Source organism: Medicago truncatula, chromosome 1, assembly GCF_003473485.1.
Source record: "Medicago truncatula cultivar Jemalong A17 chromosome 1, MtrunA17r5.0-ANR, whole genome shotgun sequence".
Classification (NCBI taxonomy): Eukaryota; Viridiplantae; Streptophyta; class Magnoliopsida; order Fabales; family Fabaceae; genus Medicago; species Medicago truncatula.
Window position 1 is genome coordinate 50,849,195 of NC_053042.1, and position 22,001 is coordinate 50,871,195.

General features: G+C 33.5%; 2 protein-coding genes across 2 annotated transcripts; both read left to right on the forward strand.

Moving 5' to 3' along the window:
- The first annotated feature begins 797 nt into the window (after window positions 1–797).
- Window positions 798–3,659, forward strand: LOC11417333 (sugar transport protein 13). The gene is made up of 5 exons (XM_003592370.4): window positions 798–1,102; window positions 1,336–1,658; window positions 1,946–2,070; window positions 2,163–2,454; window positions 2,926–3,659. The coding sequence occupies exons 1-5, from the start codon at window positions 970–972 to the stop codon at window positions 3,550–3,552; spliced, it is 1,500 nt and encodes a 499-aa protein (XP_003592418.1). The 5' UTR covers window positions 798–969; the 3' UTR covers window positions 3,553–3,659.
- A 10,168-nt stretch (window positions 3,660–13,827) lies between these two features.
- On the forward strand, window positions 13,828–16,139 carry LOC11417334 (sugar transport protein 13). Its single transcript, XM_003592371.4, has 5 exons — window positions 13,828–13,989; window positions 14,369–14,694; window positions 14,824–14,948; window positions 15,044–15,335; window positions 15,464–16,139. The coding sequence occupies exons 1-5, from the start codon at window positions 13,857–13,859 to the stop codon at window positions 16,088–16,090; spliced, it is 1,503 nt and encodes a 500-aa protein (XP_003592419.3). The 5' UTR covers window positions 13,828–13,856; the 3' UTR covers window positions 16,091–16,139.
- The last annotated feature ends 5,862 nt before the right edge of the window (window positions 16,140–22,001 follow it).

Genomic DNA, 22,001 nt, shown 5'->3' on the forward strand with positions numbered 1-22,001 from the left:
AGGAATCAAATACACAACAATACAATACAAGAAATAAATTGTTGAATGATTGCTTGTTTACATGCATGCACATACAAACTTATATTTAATGGTGTTAAAAAAGAATCATACATCAATTTTGATTTTTTTTTTTGACAAATCAATTTGGAAACATGAATACGCATAAAAAAATAAAATCCATATATAGTTACGTCTCTTCAATTTCTTAGTGATAACTATAAAATTATTTTAGCACGAATGCATTGATAAAATAGTGTAATTTTTCTTAGCGATAACTATGAAATCATACATCAATTTTATACAAAAAAGAAAAATCATATCATGAAATATTGTCCCTACTAATCAAAATATATGGATTGGTTTCACAAATCTGGAAGATACAGCCTCAACATCGGTTTCACGAACAAACAAATACTCTCGTACTAAAAAACGGTGATGAATCTATTTATATTTAGGCATTTGATAAAGAATACTACATTGTTCTCCCATTCCACTTCTATTAGTAGTAGTAGTATTCTCTATAATTAGATACAACTTTGTTGAAATACATATCTTAAATAGATAAAATTATACCATCGAATAGACCAAAAAAATAGGAGAAGATAACATTGGATCTAACAAGTGATTATTTTTATCTATCCACGCAAGGATTTGAAATCTAATTTGGTTTTGACCTTTTATCTCTTCCGTCATTGGTGGAGTTCCTATATATAGATGTTAGATGTATATATATACACTGCTAAGTTAACGTGAGAAGTTATCAGAAATCTTTCATCAAAATCTTTCTCTGATCTTACATTCATTATTTCCAATTTCATTCAATCTCTTGGTTGCAAGGTTATCCTTCAACCTTGAGGTATTGTTCGATACTTAAAGATCAATCTGGCCACATTCATTCATTCATACAAATACAAATACAGAAAGAAACTCGCAACAACATTCCTTACGTGAACATTTTTGCCAATAAGCATGGCTGGTGGAGGATTTACAACGGGTTCAAGTGATGTAATTTTTGAGGCGAAGATCACACCAGCCGTCATAGTATCTTGCATTATGGCTGCTTTCGGTGGTCTTATGTTTGGTTATGATATTGGTATTTCAGGTACATTTATATAGCCTTATTCTAAAGGTTTTTGTTCTGATTTTGTACTTATACGTTCTTATGATATTGGTAACTTGAGATCAAATTCTAACTAGATCAATCTATGTTCAAATTTTATTTATCTTATGACCAAAACTCCATAATACCTAAAACCATTTACCTTGGATTCTGAATGGTAATGATAAAAAATATAAGCATTATTATATTTAATGTGAGTGAATGAACGAATGCAGGGGGTGTGACATCAATGCCTAGTTTCTTGAAAGAGTTTTTTCCACAAATATACGAATGGATACAAGCACCTAAAAATGAAAGTAACTACTGCAAATATGATAATCAAATGCTTCAATTGTTCACATCTTCTCTTTACATCGCTGCCTTGGTAGCCTCCATGATTGCATCCCCGGTAACTAGAAAGCTTGGACGCAAACTTACTATGTTGCTTGCTGGAATTTTCTTCATTGCTGGCACTGCCTTAAGTGCTTTAGCAGGCACCCTTAGCCTCATCATTCTTGGCAGAATCATACTTGGTTGTGGTGTTGGTTTCGCCAATCAGGTCATTATATATTGAAATGATGATTTGCTTATTCAAATATATTATTAGTTTAAAGAGTTTTTACACCATCAATTAATCATAATCATAAGATAACCATGCATAAGATGTGCATGATACCACACCAATATATGCACTAGCTATCGCGCTATCGACATATGAAATATCTACTACAAAGCAGACCCAAAACAAAAGAATTCTTAATACCTGTAATTTTTGATTAATTGCAAAGAAATATACAATAATTTAAAGTTGCTGATTCTTGACTAATTGCAATTTTGACAAAACAGGCTGTGCCAGTTTTTCTATCTGAAATAGCACCAACAAGAATTCGTGGAGCACTTAACATTATGTTTCAGCTGAACATTACCATAGGAATTTTCATAGCAAACCTTGTCAACTGGTTTACATCAAAGTAAGTTAAATTTGATTAATAATCTTCATAATAACATTTTAATTAATTGAAAACTTTGAATAGTCTATAATAATTGTTTATATGAAAAACAGAATGGAAGGTGGATATGGGTGGAGAATATCATTGGCCGGAGCAATCATTCCAGCAGTTATGCTTACAGTGGGGTCTCTCATAGTGGATGATACTCCCAACAGTCTCATTGAAAGGGGTTTCGAGGAGAAAGGGAAAGCCGTTCTAAGAAAGATTCGTGGTGTTGAAAATATTGAGCCCGAGTTTGAAGACATACTCAGAGCTAGTAAAGTGGCTAATGAGGTCAAGAGCCCCTTCAAGGATCTTGTTAAGTCCCACAATCTCCCTCCTTTGATAATTGCCATATGTATGCAGGTAACTACTATTATCATTCATTATTGATCATGAACGAGTTAAATGCATAATACATTGAGATTGATATTTTATAAATGAGATCATAATGGAACCGATGAAACCTCCAAATTATTATTCAATTAGTTCAACTACGATTGAATTAGAGGTCAAATAAATAATAAAAAAAAATTAAGTAAAAAAAACATGTTGAGCTCTGTATGGTTGAAACTATTCAACCCAAATTTCAACCGGTTCAATTTGACTACGATACAACCGTTAACATACTACACATTAATCAATTTCAATTTCAAACAACCAAACTGGTAGGTTCGGTCTGATTTTTACAATAAATAATATTTGGACTGAGATTTAAATTGTAGGGCATGCGTAGGATCTAAACGCAAACTATATAGGCAATTTGTACATTTTAATCACCTATAGTATTTGGTTTGATTGATGTTCTGAAAAAACTTGTATTTTCTCTTGGTAAAGGTCTTCCAACAATTCACCGGCATCAATGCAATCATGTTCTATGCTCCAGTATTGTTCAACACTTTGGGATTTCACAATGATGCTTCACTTTACTCATCAGTGATCACAGGAGGTGTGAATGTCCTCTGCACCTTAGTGTCTGTATATTTTGTGGACAAAGTTGGGAGAAGGGTACTTCTATTGGAAGCATGTGTACAAATGTTTGTGTCGCAAGTTGTAATCGGCGTAGTGCTTGGGATGAAAGTCACAGATCACTCAGATAGCTTAAGCAAAGGCTATGCAATGTTGGTGGTGGTTATGGTATGCACATTTGTTGCATCTTTTGCATGGTCATGGGGTCCACTTGGTTGGTTAATTCCTAGTGAGACATTTCCTTTGGAGACTAGATCAGCTGGACAAAGTGTGACTGTGTTTACAAACATGTTGTTCACTTTTCTTATTGCTCAAGCTTTCTTGTCCATGTTGTGCCACCTTAAGTTTGGAATTTTCTTGTTTTTCTCTGCTTGGGTTTTTGTCATGGGAGTTTTCACGGTATTTTTTATTCCAGAGACAAAGAATATACCCATTGAAGATATGGCTGAGAAAGTATGGAAACAACATTGGTTCTGGAAGAGGTTTATGCATTGAATTTAAAGTCATGTAAATGGGAAAGTGAGTGTCTTACTAAGTATTTAATCTCATGTACTTGCTACACCGATCATATATATATATATCGAACAATGTTTAACTTGGAAGTAAAGTTTCGTGTGGGGCCATAAACCCAAATTTAAATTATTTAAGCATACTCATAAATTTAAAAAGACAAATTCTTATCTACACACTACAAAAAGTAGAGTACTAATAAAAAAATGAATTGTACAATTAAACTTTATTATTCTTAATAATTGTTAGGACGCATTAATAATCAAAGATCAAAATTAAGTAATTTGACTCGAATCCATTTGAAAGAATTCGAGTTTAGTTTTTGGACAAAATAATTATTAGACAAATTTTACCTATCTTCATCCGAATTTCAAATTACTAGAGTATTTTTCTTAGAAACCAAAAGAAACAACTCGGAGGGTTCAATTCTTGTGATGTTTTATGAGTATGCCGGACTCAGATTATGAGTTTGTTTGTTGCGGATACTATAGGGATAACTACCGCTCGTTTAATTTCGTTGTAATTTTTTTTTGGGCTTCTAAGGCGTCATAGATAGCAAATAATAATAATAATAAACAAACAAAGATCGAACACCATCATCAAACTAAATAAGTTTAAATAATTGTTAGGACCATGACCGTGTCAACTAATATTGAGGCATAAAGTGAATTTTAAAAATGTTTATTAAATTATCACAATCAATTATATTTATCATTTCTTTTCTCAATAGATAATTTAATCTTTGTTGAGACATCGTTGATAATAATTCATAGATATGATTTTATTAAGGTTTTTTCTAGATTACCTTTGAAGATTGATGAGTAATTTACTCACCAACCAATGAAAATGAGCAATTTGTTGGTGGGGTCAAGATAGTTTATGGATACCACTTAAAAATGTGCTTATGTGGCTAATGTGTATTGGTTATGGTAAATTATCCACCATTCTTTCATGGGTACCGTAGTTGTCACCTTTTATTAATTTTGATTTTGAAAAGCTATGTTCCACAGAAGAAACAATTATATGAATTGTGTGCTAGGAAAGACTCATCTTTTTGAGTTTATATACCATTTTAGCTTCTTCAAAAAAAACATTATTTCCTAAGTAAGAACCATTATTTTCGGTACAAGAAAAAGAATCAACTCTATTACTTAAGTATGTAAATTGGTGCATCAATTTTTACTTGTATATAAGAAGTCAGAATCAGAAAATTAGTACTTTCCTCGAAACTGCAAAAGTTAAAAATATATTTTTGTTTGAGCAGTGATATTTGGACAACCATTTTAAACAATTTTTGTGATAATTTTTTTTTTCACTTTTTATTGGTCAAAAATAATGGAGAGAGAATAAAAACATAATATAAGCATGAGACAGAAAGTTGTCCCAAAGTGATTGTACAAATATCATTACTCTTTTTGTTTTAGGGAAAAAGTTAAAAATATTGTTGCTATATCATCACTATTAATAATAGGAAAATGTTAACGAGTATCCCGTGACACTCTTTAAACACTTAAAATGGTAAGTTTTTAATGAAAAATTATGTATTGAATGCATTGGAAATTATAATAGTTGATTTTTTAAATGAATAATTACTAAATTTGGGATGCTTAAAGAGTGTCCGGAGACACTCGTTGACAAGATCCTTAATAATATAGAACTATAAAGTAGTTAAAAAATATAAAAAAATTAGGGCTAAACAAGAGTTTTACTGACCTAATTGTTGAGACAACCTTAATTAGCACATCACAAAAGTGAAATCATACATCAAACTAAATTATAAAAAATAATAATAATAAAAAAAAGTAAGTAAAAAAATATACGTTAGAACAAATTCAAAAGAAAAATCAACAACAACAATAATAATAATAACAACAGCAATCTTCTTTTATATATTTTTGAGTGAGGCTGCACCTTGCACCTCACTAGTAGAGCTGTCAAAACGGGCGGTCCGGCCCGGCCCGGCTAAAAAGCCCGGTTTGAATATGGGCTGCAAAAAATGAGCCCGAGCCCGGCCCTATACGGGTTCCCGGGCTAACGGGCCAGCCCTGGCCCGTATTTTTTTCTTCCCTTTTCCATTCTTTTAAGTACGGAACATACATAAATATGTCGGGCCAGCCCGGGCCCTTATCAGTATTTTTGCTTGGCCTGAGTCTCTCACACACAACACAGACCACAAAAAAAAAAAAAAAAAAACAGTTGTATTTTTTGCGGGCTTCCGGGCAGCCCGGAGTCCGGACGGGCTAGCCTTAACGGGCCAAGGGCTTTTACGGGCCGGGCTAAAAAGTCCTCTTCAATTTCAGGCTCCAATTATTGCCCAAGCCCTACATTTTATTCGGGCTTTCAGGCCGGCTCTTACGGCCGGCCCATTTTGACAGCTCTACTCACTAGCCTTAAAAAACAACAACAATAATAATACTTAATTGTATTTTGGGTCCCACCATTTTACCAATTTCACGAACATAATTTTTCTTTTTTAAAATTAAACTTTTTGGTGCATCAATTTACACGTTTATTGTATTTTTAGTCTTAATCTATATTTTCGGTCACACATATTATGATATTTGGCCACGGAAGCAGTGATTTATAATCCAAATATTCAATCTCAAGAAGAAATATCACTCTTGAAATTTAAACTTTCTAGTTGTCTAATTTAACTTTTTTTTTTTTAACTCATTCATCTTATTTTTTATGATGTGACCTGTTCATTTGACATTGGAGGATGACGAGGGGAAAGGGATGACTTTGGTGTAAAGTTTCAGTTTATAAATTTGGCCTCTTAGATGGGATAGTATTTTAGAGAGTAGAAAAAATTTAATTTGGTGGAAGAATTACTATATTATTGAGAGGGGTGACGAAATGAGTGAAGGGAGGTGGTTTTCTGATAATGTATCTAAGAAAACTAGGAATGGTACTAATATGTTGTTTTGGCATGAACCATGGTTGGGTTGGGATGTGTTAAAGGCAGTGGCGGAGCCACGGATGGCCATGGCCTACCCATTATTTTTGGGAAATTACCAAAATACCCTTGAGTTAATATGAAATATACAACCATGACACTATCACTTTTTTCTGAAACAACGCTCTTCTCTCTTCTGTCTGGCCTTGCGCGAGTTCAACTTTCTTCTCTCTAGACCAATCCGGCGCGGCGGCGCCCTCTATCTCTTTGTCGAAGCTCACCACACACTTACTCATCTTCTTTCTGTATCAATCTCTCTCCGTCCGTCACGGTTGCATAGCCACAAACCCATATTGTAAGTTATTTTTCAATCTCCTCATTCGATTTTCCTTTTTCGTTTCGATTTTAGAATCCTGAATCCATGTGTTGGTTTGTTGTTGTTGTTGCTTTTATTATTATTGTCGGGTAATAATTTGATTATTGATTTGGTTTCACATTCAATCTCCAAATGACCCTAATCAACCCTTTTGCATTAAGTGACAATTGGAGTTCACAACATTTGATATATATAATTAAAAATGTTTATGTAATGTAGAAGACATTATATGAAAGTTTGGCAACTGTAACACCCCGTTTTCCCAACATAAAAATTTCACATAAATAATCAGAGTATTCACATAAACAGAATATCACACTTCTTTTCTTAAAAATCATAAACGGAATAATTAACTAATTTTCCTTCAAATTCAACAACATAATAATTAATACTTCGCAGCGGAATTTATTCAACATCTAAAACAGTCTTTGGCACGAAGGCCTCATCATAAAAAATCTCATAAAATTCAATCAACAACTTATTCATGAAAATTCATAAAGCAATACGTAAGGAATAGAAAAGCAATAACAAAGTTCTCATCCCGTTACGTATCAGAGCACCTAAAGACACACGTGAGAGATAGTCCACTCACGACAGCAACTAACAACAACTTATTCTCGATCACCTGCAAGTTACCCATACAAAGGGCAACATTTCCAAGCAGAAGGGGTGAGATTTCACAAACAATAATATTAAGCATATAATTCATCAATTATATTTAACAACATAAACATCACCAATTCATCATAATTCTTCATAAAACATAACAACTTGACTCGACAATGCAACTTCGACTTGACTATGCAACTTATCTTCTTAATCATGCATGTGGTACCAATCCAGGGCATCAAGCCCTCAACTTATTTGAGCATTAATATACTCCCAGGGCATCAATCTCTCAACTTAATTTAGCAAAGGCTCCAGGTCATCAAGCCCCCAACTTTAATGATAATGCATGGACTCAATCAACTTGTACATCTTAGATAACATCAACAACTTAAGACTCCAATACTTTGGAACAACATCTTTCATCTTAGACCGGCTCATGTAGTTTAATTAATAGACAACATCAACATAGGCAGCACAATAACAATCCAGATATAACAATATCAAAGAGGAAATCAACATCAACTTAAACATCTTATATAATTTACATAATGCATATACAACTATATCACATTACTAACAACATCAAATCATTTATATCAGACTCTCTGAAACATCAACAGTATTATAATCAACCTCCATTCCTACCCCAAGGATCAACTTATAACCTCACGTGCGACAAAAATCGCATAAACTCTAAACAAGGTAGTCTGTCTCTAAAGAGCTCGCGAGGCGAGGGACATTGCTCGCTATGGCGAGTTCAGGAAATGGCTATTCGCCTTGGCGAGTAAGCAGCTCGCCTTGGCGAACAAGAAACTGGGTGCTCTCAGGAATTTGACATTTTTCACCAAAAAATCTCATATTTAAACTTCCCCATGTTCCATTTCAATCTAAAAACTTGTCTAATCATTCTTATACATATTCATGCACCCAAAACCATCTAAAGCTCGACTAAAGGAGTTAAATCACAAAATCAGGTTTTCTCTCTGGTCAACTCGCTATGGCGAGCTACAAAGTGAAACTCGCGAGGCGAAGGGAATTGCTCGCGAGGTGAGCGATGAAGTTCATCACTCGCGAGGGCGAGCGATGAATCTCAGCTCGGGCAGAATGTAGATTTTTACGAAAATCCACCTAACCACATGGTTCAAAGCTTAAAACTGATTCTAAACATCACCCTATGGATTATCTAAGGTCCGTACACACTTTATACATCAATTCTACAAGTTTCCATCATCTAATCCTCAATTATCACTCTTAACCCTGATTTCCAATTCTCCAAAACTAATCCTACAACATGTTAAATCTAATCATCAGAATCATAGGCTTAAGAAAACTGAATGTTAGTCCCACCCTTACCTTAACAAAATCGATCAGCAACCTCTCTTGGTTCTTCTCTCCTCTTGTTCTCCCTTTTCTCCAAAACTCGTTGTACGTGAAAATAATTCTAAACCTATTTTATCCTATTTATCTCTTCCCATCTATTTTATCTTTTCCCACAAAACTCTCTAAATTCTCAAAACAACCCCTCATCTCAATATTTATTTTATTTTCAAATATTATTCTATTAAATAATAAAATAAGGCCTCTTAATAAATCACAACACATCACATAATCATTTAAATCACATAAGTCATCTAAACAGACTCTAAACTCCACAAAAATAATCAAATAAACAAAGAGGGCGTTACAGCAACTCCCAAAGAAATAGTACAATTGAAACTCGAAAACAACTTCATTGTTTTTTACTTGGAAACTTTTTTTTTTCTTTCTTTCCAGCATTCAAGTCATCACAGTGGGTTAAATTTAGTGGAAAACTACCCATCTTGATAAATTTTTTAATATTGACCTTTTTTAAATGTTGTTTTCATTAAGAAATCTATAAAAACTGCTTCATGAATATTATGGGTTAGTGCCTTAATCAACCCTAAGAAGACTCCTATTGTTTGACCTCCATTTCATTTCTCTTGGTTTATTTATTTTTTGTTCAAAATCTTTATATCAGTTTACATTAAAGGTATACTTGATTGTTGTTTCCAAATTTCTGATTGAATGTCATTCTTTACCAATGTAGGGATGTTAGATGGTTGTTTGAAACTGTGAATAAATCTATGTAATGTTAGATAAATTGGAGCAAGAAGATAGCCATGCGGTTGTAGCTTAATGCTGGAGAAGAGAAGAATAGTTATTTATGATCAAGTAAAACCTTAGAAAAGAACTTTGAGTTTGACAACTAGATAGAGCAAGAGCCATAGGAGAGATCATGGTTTAGTATTTGGACCTGTCCGGGCCTTGCTGCCAGTTTATTCTACCGTTTTCTGTTTTTAACTGGTTTTTTGGTGTTGCTGGTGTAGTAGATCAGCGCTGCTTGCAGCTGTTTTTCTTGGGGGGGGGGGGCTTTAGTTTGGCCCTTTGGTGTTGGTGCGCTGCACTTGGGTGTTTGCAGTCTGGCTGTGTTTTTGGCTAGTTCAGGAGTGAGACAGGGGTATGCTTGCTCTATGCTAGTATACTTCGGCCTTATTGTTTGATGTCATCGTTAGTTTTGGGTTTTCTCGTTGTATTGGTGTTACGTATATAGGCGGCACCTCTTTGTATTTTTTCCGGTTTCTTCCGTGAATTTTTGTTGTGGCGGCCACCCGAAGCTTTTTTGTCTGACTCCGCCACTGGTTAAAGGATCACTGATTGCTTAATTTAGCGGCAAATAAAAATGTTTATGTGAAGGATATGATGTCTAGTAGTGGTTTGGTAGGAGGAGAATGAAGTTGAAGAAGACGTTTGTCTGTTTAGGAGGAAGAGTTAGTAAAGGAGTGTAAGGTGTTACTTTCTAATACTTCTTTGAAGGATAATGGCAGATGACATTTGAATTTGAGATCTTAATCCCGGTGGTATGTTTTCATCCAAAGAATCTTACATGTTGATATCTAATTTTGAAGTAATATCATATTCCCCTTTGTTTAAAGTTACTTAGAACAATTTGGTTCCATCGAAGTTATTGTTGTTTGATTGGAGATTGTTAAAAAATCGACGTCTAACTAAACATAATTTGATTCATAGAGGGGTACATAATTTAGCATCACCTTTATGCGCGGAAAGATGTGATATGAATGAAACCTCCAATTATTTGTTTTTTGAATGTCCTATTTCTCGTAAATTATGGTTAGATGTATCATCTTGGTTAGGAATTAGTTGTGTCTTGACAAAAACTTTGTCATGTGGTTCAATTTAAAGGTTAGGTGTCACAAGGGAAAAAAGTGAAGGATTGTCTTCATTCGATTTGGTTGGCTTGCATGTGCTCAATTTGAAAACATTGCAACCATGTTATTTTTTGTTATCAAGATTGTTTAAGTGATATTCTTATTGACATGGTTAAACTTTTGGAATAGGCATGGATCAAATCCAAAGTTAATTTTTTTTCCTTATGATTACTTTCAATGGAACATTCGACCTCTGAGATGATTAGGAGCGGCTTTACATGAAAATATATTGTAATTTTTATTTTGGTTTGGTGGAGCTGTTGCTTTGGCTATTTTTTTAGGTAAAATTACACAATTCATCTATTAACATAATTTTAGGTAACACTTTCGTCCTTTTTTTTTTGTCCTGGTCTGGTCCTTTACGTTATAAAATGTCAACAAAGTTATCATTTTTTTATCAAAAAAATAATCAAAAACTCCAAAAAGAATCATCAAAAACTCATCAAACTCATACAAACCCAAATCTCCATCATACAAACCAAGAACTTAGATTTCATTGAAAAAATCTCATTAAAAAAGATAAGATATTGTCATTTAATAACATAAAAGACTAAATCGAAACAAAAAAAGATAAATGATGAAATTTTTACCTAAAATTAAATTAAGATGTGAATAGTGTAATTTTGCCTTTTTTTATATAATTTGACTTTTGTAATCATTTGATCTGAGCGCTCTTGTGATGTGATTGTCTGTTATTATCTTTTAAATTCAAAACTAAATTATCCTTTTTTAATTCAAAAGTGCATTTAAGTCAAAGTTAAAATAGTCATAAAAAAAATTATCTTTTTTTTTTTGGATTGATTTGTAGTTTTAATTTGGATAGTTTTGGAATTGACAACACCCTATGTGTATCCGAGACGAAGAGGGCCTTTTCGTTCTTGCTAAGACTACGTGGTTATCACCGTTTTGCACCGTTGATTTGGGGTAAGTGCTAGGTCGTTATCACACTATTCAATGGATCTGAGATATACATATAGAAATCGTCGACTTTGATCTTGTTTGAAAGAAAGTGGTGGTCTATTTCAACATGGAAGGAAACAACATAACTGAATTTGGGTATTTTTGTTAGTGTGTAAATGTTGTTTTTGAAGGTGAGAAAAACACAGGGGGGGGGGGGGTTGAATTGTGTTTTCTTTTTCTCTCAAAAAATATTTCTTCTGATAGTACTTCAGAAGCAGTTTGGAAATGCTTCTGATGTAATAATCAGAATCAGATATGCAGCGGAAAAGATCAAAGCAGAGAAAAGAAGAATAAGACACAAGCAGTTATCCTGGTTCCTTCCACAACACGGAAGTAGTCCAGTCCCCCTTGCACTTCCAAGGAGATTTCACTATAATCACAAAGATTACAAATGCTCAATACTCTCTAAGTATGAGACTTCTCAAAATGCTCAAGCACATAGGCAAGAGTCTTCCAATGCTCAAGCACATAGGCAAGAGTCTTCCAATGATCAAGCACATAGGCAAGAGTCTTCCAATGCTCAAGCACTAAGCAAGAGTCTTCTAATGCTCAAGCACGCAGGCAAGAGTCTTCTGATCAAACAAAAATACAATGAAATAAGTTTGACTTGAACACTTGATATACAATCAGTGGTGTTCACAATACAATACGATAAAGACTCTAGACTTTTGAATTTCTAAGATATATCAAATCAGTGCAGAAATTCAGTGTGCTTTGTAGAATCAAATTGACAGAGTTTTGGCGCTTTTTAACTTGTATATCTCTATCTACATTCTTCAAGTCTTCACTCCTTTATATAGAGGCGTGAAAGAGACGTTGAGATGATTAGCACGTCTAAAGAGTCGTTGAGTTCCTTTGATCATCCACCAGTAATCCTTCGCCTGATTTGGGTGTAGTCCTTTGAAGAATTAACTTCAAATTCATTCCCATCTTGAAGGAACATTTCTGCAGGCATGACTGTTTTTCTTGTCTTGTAGCGTGGACAAAAACAGAGTAGTGGAGGTAGTGGTTGTACACTTGTACTTTGTCAACTCTGTTAACGAAGGACAAGTACTTAGTTTTCTCCAAATGACCGTTGATGTCTCCCTTTCAATTCTTCGTTCTTCTTAGACAAGGTTGAAATGTTAAACAGCTACTTTGAATCTCCAGTTTAAATTTATGGATCAATTGTAGCTTCTGGTGATGATTTCGCTTCTGATGAAAACCTTGCTTCTGATGACCTTCTGCTTCTGATGAGCTTATGCTTCTGATGACGTTATCACTTCAGAGGCACTTCAGCTTCAGAAGCACTTTAGCTTCAGACGCAGTTTTCTTCAGATGCTTCGAATTCCTTTGCTCTCCATTGTTCTTCCAAGACCTATTGAAATTACTTGACTTGCTTTTGGTCCTGTACACTTGAACAATTATTAGCAATAACCAATTGACAATTTTTAATACCTTGTTATCATCAAAACTCATTAAGGTTCATTGTGAAACACATTTTGTTCCAACAATTTAGCTTATTATTTTCAAAACTTTCATGTTGAGTTTAATCATAGATAAGTCAACGGGGTCACTCATGTATTAGCAAGGGTAGCCACATTTTATGTTAGCCTCAAAATTTAGAATGAAGTACCAACATATATTGAAACTTTGATTATGAATGAAATGCTATAACCAATTTTTCCTAAAAAAAAAAATAAGAGTAAGAGAACTAAAAATAGAGAGCACAAAAATAAAGTAGTTTTAAGAGGTTATAATCCAACTGAACTAATCAATTACTCTCATTCCCCTTATATTATTTCTCAATAACTAGATATATAACTTAGTGAAAGACATCTCCTAGTTAAAATTAGATATAACAAGTGATTCTTTTTATCCATCCACTCAAGTATCTAATTAATATGTGGATGGATATGTGTTTTGTTTCTCTTATCCTTCTCTTATCTCTTCCGTCATTAGTGCAATCCTTCTATAAATGTTATACAGCTAAATTAACGTGACATATCTACGTTGTAAGAAAAAGCTTTATTAGAGTCTTTTGTGATCTTACATTAACTTCCAATTTCACTCAATCTCCTTCTCTTCAGAAGGCTTGAAATCTTAATAGTTATTTTTTTTATTACGGATGAAATCTTAATAGTTAAAGACTAATATTCTAGCTACATTAATTTATACAGAAAGAAAGAAAATCAAAAGTAGTTTATCTTAGCCAATAAACATGGCTGGTGGAGGATTTACAACGGGTTCAAGTGACGTCGTTTTTGAGGCTAGGATCACAGCAGCTGTTGTGATCTCTTGCATCATGGCTGCTACTGGTGGTCTTATGTTTGGTTATGATGTTGGTATTTCAGGTACATTATATAACATTTTTTTTTTCGAAAACACAGTTTCAAATAACCACAAAAATGTAAGTCATTAACCACTTATTTTACATGATTTAACAAAAATGATAGAAGTACATAGATAAGTGGTTAATGCTTTACATTTTTATGGCTAATAAAGTAGTTAAAGTGGTTGATGAAATATATGTTAAAAATATGGTTAACAATGTACATTTTTGTGGTTAACGACACAATTCAAACTTTGTGTTACAAAAATCCTCCTTTCTATTAAAATAAATGACAAAAAAAAAAAAAAAAAAGTATAAATATGACGAACAGTGTAGGTGTCTCGTATTGTTGTCAAATAGTATGTTGAAATAACATAGCTGATATTTAAATATGAATGCAGGGGGTGTGACATCAATGCCAAGTTTCTTGCAAAAGTTCTTTCCAGATGTATACAAAAGGACACAAGAGCATACAGTACTTGAAAGCAACTACTGCAAATATGACAATCAGAAGCTTCAATTGTTCACATCATCTCTTTACCTTGCGGCCTTGGTAGCTTCCATGATCGCATCCCCTGTAACCAGAAAGCTAGGACGCAAACAAACTATGTTGCTTGCTGGAATTTTGTTCATTGTTGGCACTGTCTTAAGTGCCTCAGCAGGGAAACTTATCCTCCTCATTTTTGGCAGAATCTTACTTGGTTGCGGAGTTGGTTTTGCCAACCAGGTCCTTATATATACAAAAATATATATATATATATATATTCCATATTTTCATCAGAAAATTAGACATGCATTGTCACATTAAAAGTTTAATGTTGCTGATTCTAAATCAACTGCAATTTTGACAAAACAGGCTGTGCCAGTTTTTCTATCTGAAATAGCACCAACAAGAATTCGTGGAGCACTTAACATTATGTTTCAGCTGAATATTACCATAGGAATTTTCATAGCAAACCTTGTCAACTGGTTTACATCAAAGTAAGTTAAATTTGATTAATAATATTCGTAATAACATTTTTAACTAAGTAAATATTTTGAACTATAATGTAATAACTGTTTATATTGGAAAACAGAATCAAAGGTGGATATGGGTGGAGAGTATCATTGGCTGGAGCAATCATTCCAGCAGTTATGCTTACAATGGGGTCTCTCATAGTGGATGATACTCCCAACAGTCTCATTGAAAGGGGTTTCGAGGAGAAAGGGAAAGCCGTTCTTAGAAAGATTCGTGGTGTTGAAAATATTGAGCCCGAGTTTGAAGACATACTCAGAGCTAGTAAAGTGGCTAATGAGGTTAAGAGTCCCTTCAAGGATCTCGTTAAGTCCCACAATCGTCCTCCATTGATCATTGCCATCTGTATGCAGGTCACTACTCAATAACTATAATAGCATTAATTATTAATCATGAATCATTTTAATGCATAATGCAGTCGAATCAATGTTAAAATATTAAACCAAATACATAAATTTTTATTATGTTTAATTATGTACAGGTCTTCCAGCAATGCACCGGCATCAATGCAATCATGTTCTATGCTCCAGTATTGTTCAGCACTCTGGGATTTCACAATGATGCTTCACTTTACTCATCAGTGATCACAGGAGGTGTGAATGTCCTATGCACTTTAGTGTCTGTATATTTTGTGGACAAAGCTGGGAGAAGGGTGCTCTTATTGGAAGCATGTGTGCAAATGTTTGTGTCCCAAGTTGTAATTGGCATAGTGCTTGGGGCTAAACTCCAAGATCACTCAGATAGCTTAAGCAAAGGCTATGCAATGTTGGTGGTGGTTATGGTATGCACATTTGTTGCATCTTTTGCATGGTCATGGGGTCCACTTGGTTGGTTAATTCCTAGTGAGACATTTCCTTTGGAGACTAGATCAGCTGGACAAAGTGTGACTGTGTTTACAAACATGTTGTTCACTTTTCTTATTGCTCAAGCTTTCTTGTCCCTGTTGTGCTTATTTAAGTTTGGGATTTTTTTGTTTTTCTCTGCTTGGGTTTTTGTCATGGGAGTTTTCACGGTGTTTTTGATTCCAGAGACAAAGAATATACCTATTGAAGATATGGCTGAGACAGTGTGGAAACAACATTGGTTCTGGAGGAGGTTTATGCATTGAATTTAAAGTTACATTGAAATAAGTGAGTTAGAAGAAGTATTACTTGCAATCTTTTAAATTAGAAAAGGATCTTTAGTAGATTATAATAGATCCTTGCCATTTAGCTTAACCATTTATCTTTTACGCTCATAATTATTTTCATTACATTCAGTTATTGTACTTCTTCCATTATTATAAATGAAATATTTCATTTGGAATTCTTCATTTGAGATCCACTTTTGTAACTTTTAGGAGAGGTATTTTCATTGAGCTACAAAAACTTCTTGAATCAGTGTTCCTCCCATGTGCTACTCCTATTATTATGAGCACGAAGCCAATGCGTGAGACAAATGTTAATAGCAGACCCATTTCCAATCTTCCATCTGTAACTTTCCTCCAACAATTTTTTAGAAGATCAAATGCTATCATGTCATACATAATTTGAGATTGTGCTTAACTTAAAAATCTTTCAAGTTTTCCAAAAATCTACGACTTCTATATATTGATTTGTTTCTCTGGATATCAATTATACCTTGCATTGCTCGAGTTTAATTTCCAATAGCTTGAAAAAATAAAGTTGTCACCATGCCATGGATAGAAAATTTTGATTATGATTATTCATTAACTCGCATATGATCATATATGCAACTGGCATATATATGAATTATGAAGATGCAATGAAAGTAAAAGAAATTTCAACCTAGTTAGTTTTGAAAAGTACATAGGAAAATTGATGAATAAAGTGGAATAAATTAGACATTTGGAGTCTCTTCGCACTTGGTATATTTACTTGAAAACTTTTCTTATGCCATAGTGTTATACCCTGTTTTTGGACCTAAAAATACAAGGTCCAATTCCATTTCAAACCTTGTCAATTATCAAATTTCAACTGCATAGTTCAATTTGTCTCTGCCTCGCAGTATTTTCAATCACAATTTTACCTATGTTTTTCTTGCATAAAACCTTTCGAAATGTCTTTACTTGTCTTGTAAGTCATTCAAAAGTGTCTCTGAATCATTACATTGCTTTTTCTACAGTTTATTTCAAAATTTGCAAAAAAGTCATACAGAAGGGTATTTTGGTCATTTCCTGCAGTGGGACCCATTTTTCATCCTTGTGACTGTCTCTGAGTCTTTTCAAATTGTTTTTTTTACATTTCATCAGTAAACTTTGTTAATTTCGTTTCAAACTTGCGTCTGAGTCAGTGTCGAGTCAATTTGAATCTGTTTAGGTCAATTTTAGCCCTAGGGGCATTTTGGTCATTTCACACGAAATTTTGGCGTAGAGAGGTTACTTTGAAGTACCTCATTTAGGTCATTGGTTCGTTTTAGTCCGTTTTGTCAATTTTATTTTTGTTTCGCTTTACGTTTGGTCAAATTACGTTTTTTATTCAATTTCATTTTTAATTGCATTTTGGTCCCTCAATTGAGGTCCCAAAATTGCATTTTTAGTCCAGAATTTTCTTTTTTTTTACATTTCAGTCCTTTTTTGGATTATTTGCAGTTTGGTCCTTGAAGTTTTATTTTTTGCAGAAAGGTCCAAATTTCTTTTTTTGTCCAAGCCGTGCCACTCTCATACAATTCCAGGTGTCACCTTTTTATTGGATCTCAAGTACACATGTCAACTATATAAGCATTGAGTCAGAATCAGAAGCAATGATCACACGCCACTTCACCAAAAAACAGAATCAAACTTTCTCTTTCTTGTCAGTTAGATCAAACCAAAAAAATCACAGAGAAATCACCAAGAACACAAGAACCCTAAGATTTCCAGAACAAAATTCATACACAAATTCATTGATTTTCACATCAATCCTCAGAGATTCGTGTGAATCTTCATCACCGGATTGAAGAATTCCCCTACAATTCAAAGTGCGAGCTCACATTGAAGCAAGCTCAAGCACTGATCATAGGGATTTTTCACGCAGATTCAAAAAACGTTGAAGCAAGCTCAAGCACGTAATCACAGAGAAGCAGAGAAAGAATCAGAGAAGATGAAGATGAACCGGTAAACCGATTTATTTTCGGTCCAAGAGCAAGCAAAATCATCAAAACCGTCAAGAACATTCAAGTTTTTCCAAAGATTTTTCCTCCATTAAAAGTTTCAACCAAAACTTCAGGTAAAACTCATTTTCGTCTCTTAGAAAGTATTAATCACGGTTTAAACCTGTAGAAGAAAAATCACGCAAGCAGCAGATCTAAAAATTTCCAGAATTCAAAGCCAAAACCGTAACCGTAAACACAAAACTTAGATCCATAAGGATCTAAGTTTTGAAAGCAAAAACAAGCACTAGAGAGGCAATAAACGACGAAACGATGTAGATCCGTAAAGATCTAAACGTTTTCTTTCAAAAAAGATCAAAATCAGTTTCAAAACCGTACGAAGTTTTTTTCCCGATCTACGTCGTTTCAAGATTCGTTTGTAAAAACCAGTGCCAAAATCATACTTAGAATAAGAAGACGAATCGTTTGATGTAGAAGTTTTGAAGTTCTGGAAATTTAGGTCACCGGAGGTGCTTAGGCGCGCCGGAGAAGATGAAGCTTCCGGCGGACCTTCAAGGTCTCCGCCGTGGCTTCATCCTCACCGGCGGTGAGGGTTTAGAGAGAGATGAGAGAAGAGAGAAGAGTTAGAGAGAGAAAGGATTTGCAAAAATGAAATAAACCGGTACTCTTCTGTTTATATAAGCCAGCGAACCGGACCGGTTCAATCCGGTCCATTCCCCTTTGATTCCTGGCCGTTTGATCTAGGGTTTTATGATCCTGGATCAATCGTGTGGCTCCTGTGCGTCCGGACCTTGTAGTTTTGGGCTTTGGGTTGGGCTCAGTTTTCTTTCACGTTTTTTTGCTTTTTTTGCTATTTGCACTGCTTTTCTTTGCTATTTGAACCAATGCCTTGATTAAAAATCTTGATAAATTTCCTAGAAAATCCATGCTTACTCCTTGACATTTTCTTGATGTTTTACGGTGTTTTTGCACGCTGGAATTGGCAAAATTCTTGTATGATTAATCCATGGCATTTTAATTTTTTCTTGGATTATTTCTTATGATTATTTTGTCAATTCTATCATTGATTTGTGAATATGTGATAAATGCCATTTGACATGTTAATGTGAGGTGCTCATGCTTACAATTCTATGTTTACTTTGCTGTTTTAGATTGATTCATGAAACCTTGATTGTATGAGCAATGCATGCATATTCTAAAAAATAATAAAATTCTATCTCAAAATTGGTATGAAGCTAAGCTTGTTTGTTTCTAATGATCCTATGTTTATAGCTTGAGATAAAAGAAACTATTTCAAACTTGCTATAGCATGAGAATTAGAAGCTACAAATGCCTTGGGTTTCATATCAAAATTTTAGGTTTTATTACCATTTTATTACTATCTTTATGGCATTTTATGCGTTCTCGCTTCTTGCTACTCTTTATGCTTTATTTCACTAACAAGTTTATTTCCATGTTCCATGCATCTCATTTAGCATTCCCTCCACTTTTTTAACCTAGCATTTATTTTTTTTTTGCAAGTTTTAATTCATTTGGTAATGTAATTTGTTATCATTGGTTTGTAGCTTGGCAAAGGGGCCATAGAATGTATTTAGGCAATTTTTGTAATATGGACTATGGACACTATGACGCACCGACACGCACACACTCACCTTAGATGTATGCATAGGATTGTATGGTTAAATAAGCGTTTAGGTTTTAAACACTTAGAGAAAATCCATCTTTTTTTCAAAAAAAAAAACAATTGAACTTCACTTCAAAAATTTTCATAATAAATATGAAATCAATACTTCATTTTTTTTCTCTTTTCTTTTTTCTTAAGAAAAATTCAATTCATCTTAATCATTTAGACTTTCTTTTTAATCACTAATCAAACCTCACTTTTTTGCTAAATCTAATGCCCTTGAGGCCTCTCATCTCTATTCTTCAAAATCTCTTTTCAAACTTAAAATCAACCAATAAAAACAAAAACTTTTTTGAGCAAGAACTACGAACGGTTTTGATCCCTTAAAAGGGTACGTAGGCAATGAGTCAAAACTCATCCGAGCCGAAATAAAATCAAATTCTACTTCTTCTCACCCCCATTCTTAACTAATCACACTTTCTTTTTTTACAAATAAGCAATAAAACTAAAGCGTAGAAATAAACTTAGGAGAGCGGTTCTTATGGAATACCATAATCGCTCCGGGTGCCTAACACCTTCCCGTAGCGAAAATGACCCCCGAATCTAGAACTTTTTAAGGGTTTTTCTCCTTTTACCCTTCCCAAGAAAAAAGAGAGATATCAACGGTCGAAAGGTTCAAGTCCAATTAATGGCTTGGCACCCCAAAACCATGATAACACATAGAATACATCATCGAACTTGGGAGTTGAAAATGCTGAAAATTTATCTTAATGCTTGTTGCAATAAAAAACTATGTTTAAAATTTCTCTAATGCACATAATTGAACCTTAAATCTGCTAAAGACACTTTTATGGTTTAAACTTAGTTATATTTTTTTTTATCTCTCTGTTATATTACACTTACGAAAATAGTCCTCCATCATTTTAAAATTAAATTTTTTAGTTCCTCCATTATAATGTTTATAGCACTTTTCCTTTAAAAAAGAAAATGTTTGTAGCACTTTTGGTCCCAACCCATATTTTCTAAATTAATAATATTCAATTCTTTTAAGATATTCTTCGCACACAAAAAAAAAGCTCTTTCAAAATATTTATTTTCTAAATAAATGCAAACCTCATAGAATGATATTATTTATTTCAGGGAGTACCGAATCGCTTGAGATAAATTTTTCTAAATAAATTGTTTTAGAAGATAAATTAAAATTATTGGAATATTTTTTACAATCTACTATTTTATATGTTATAAGATCGATTAAAAAGTATACTTTTTTTTTTCGACAAATAAATAGTTATACTTTGATTGTTATCAAATACTTTGTTTTTTATCAAGTAGTTTAGTGGTTAAAAATTCACATTTAAAGGTGAATAAGTGGAGAAGCTGATGTTTGAACTTCGACCCCTCCATATATAATAAATGTCTCTATTAATTGAATTTATGTTTACGGGACTACCAAAGACTTGTTTATTTAACAAATCTTGATTATGAAAATAGTATTATAATTTTACAACGAAAAATGCAAGGAGAAATAATTTAAGTTTGTATAAAGGTACTAATTATGAATTCATGAAACACTTTAAATCTTTGGAATGATCATGTCACTCTACTATTTGAAGTTCTTCACTTTTGGAGGAACTTTCATCCTCCAAAGCAAAGCTCGATCACCTAGCCACTTGCAAATCAGAAATGGACATAAGCTCTTGTCACATGCTAAATTTAGTCCCTAGTAACTTTACAAGTAACTAATGGTGTCTTATTCATCTGAGTCAAACAAATGGACATTTTTATATTTTAGACAAGAGGGAGTATATATTGTGTTGCTAGATAGATATATGAATCAGACTCCTCCAAAATCAACAACTCATTTTAGAAAATAAAATAAATAATATCAACTGATAAAAACATTAATCGTTTCTTTTTCAAGGGAAAAATTTAATAGTTAATATGCAATTATTCATGCAAAGTAACAATAAGTTATTAGTTTTTGTTTACTAAAAAAAAGTTATTCGTTTTGTAAAAAAAAAAAAAATTATTAGTTTTATGCTAAATCATGGTTGAAAACCTAGGCTTTGGCCCTTTTATAATCAATAAAAAAAAAATCATGGTTGATAAAAATAACAATTACCAGTAGAATTGAGTCTTTTTTTGCGGTGGCTGAGGTTTGAACCTCGAACGTCCCTACCAACTAAGCTAAGCTCACGAAAACAGAAATTAGCTTAGTGACTATTTGTCTAAGAGGTTTCAGCTCAGTGGTTAGTGCTTGTCTGTATAAGCTCAAGTGGCAGAATTAAAATTCTCCCTTTCCCTT

Excerpts from the sequence above, each read along its gene's own strand:
- LOC11417334 (XM_003592371.4), top strand. The coding sequence starts at position 13,857 with ATGGCTGGTGGAGGATTTACAACGGGTTCAAGTGACGTCGTTTTTGAG. Across the intron at positions 14,949-15,043 it reads GTCAACTGGTTTACATCAAA|AATCAAAGGTGGATATGGGT; the intron begins GTAAGTTAAATT and ends ATTGGAAAACAG. Across the intron at positions 15,336-15,463 it reads TCATTGCCATCTGTATGCAG|GTCTTCCAGCAATGCACCGG; the intron begins GTCACTACTCAA and ends AATTATGTACAG.
- LOC11417333 (XM_003592370.4), top strand. The coding sequence starts at position 970 with ATGGCTGGTGGAGGATTTACAACGGGTTCAAGTGATGTAATTTTTGAG. Across the intron at positions 1,659-1,945 it reads GTGTTGGTTTCGCCAATCAG|GCTGTGCCAGTTTTTCTATC; the intron begins GTCATTATATAT and ends TTGACAAAACAG. Across the intron at positions 2,071-2,162 it reads GTCAACTGGTTTACATCAAA|AATGGAAGGTGGATATGGGT; the intron begins GTAAGTTAAATT and ends TATGAAAAACAG.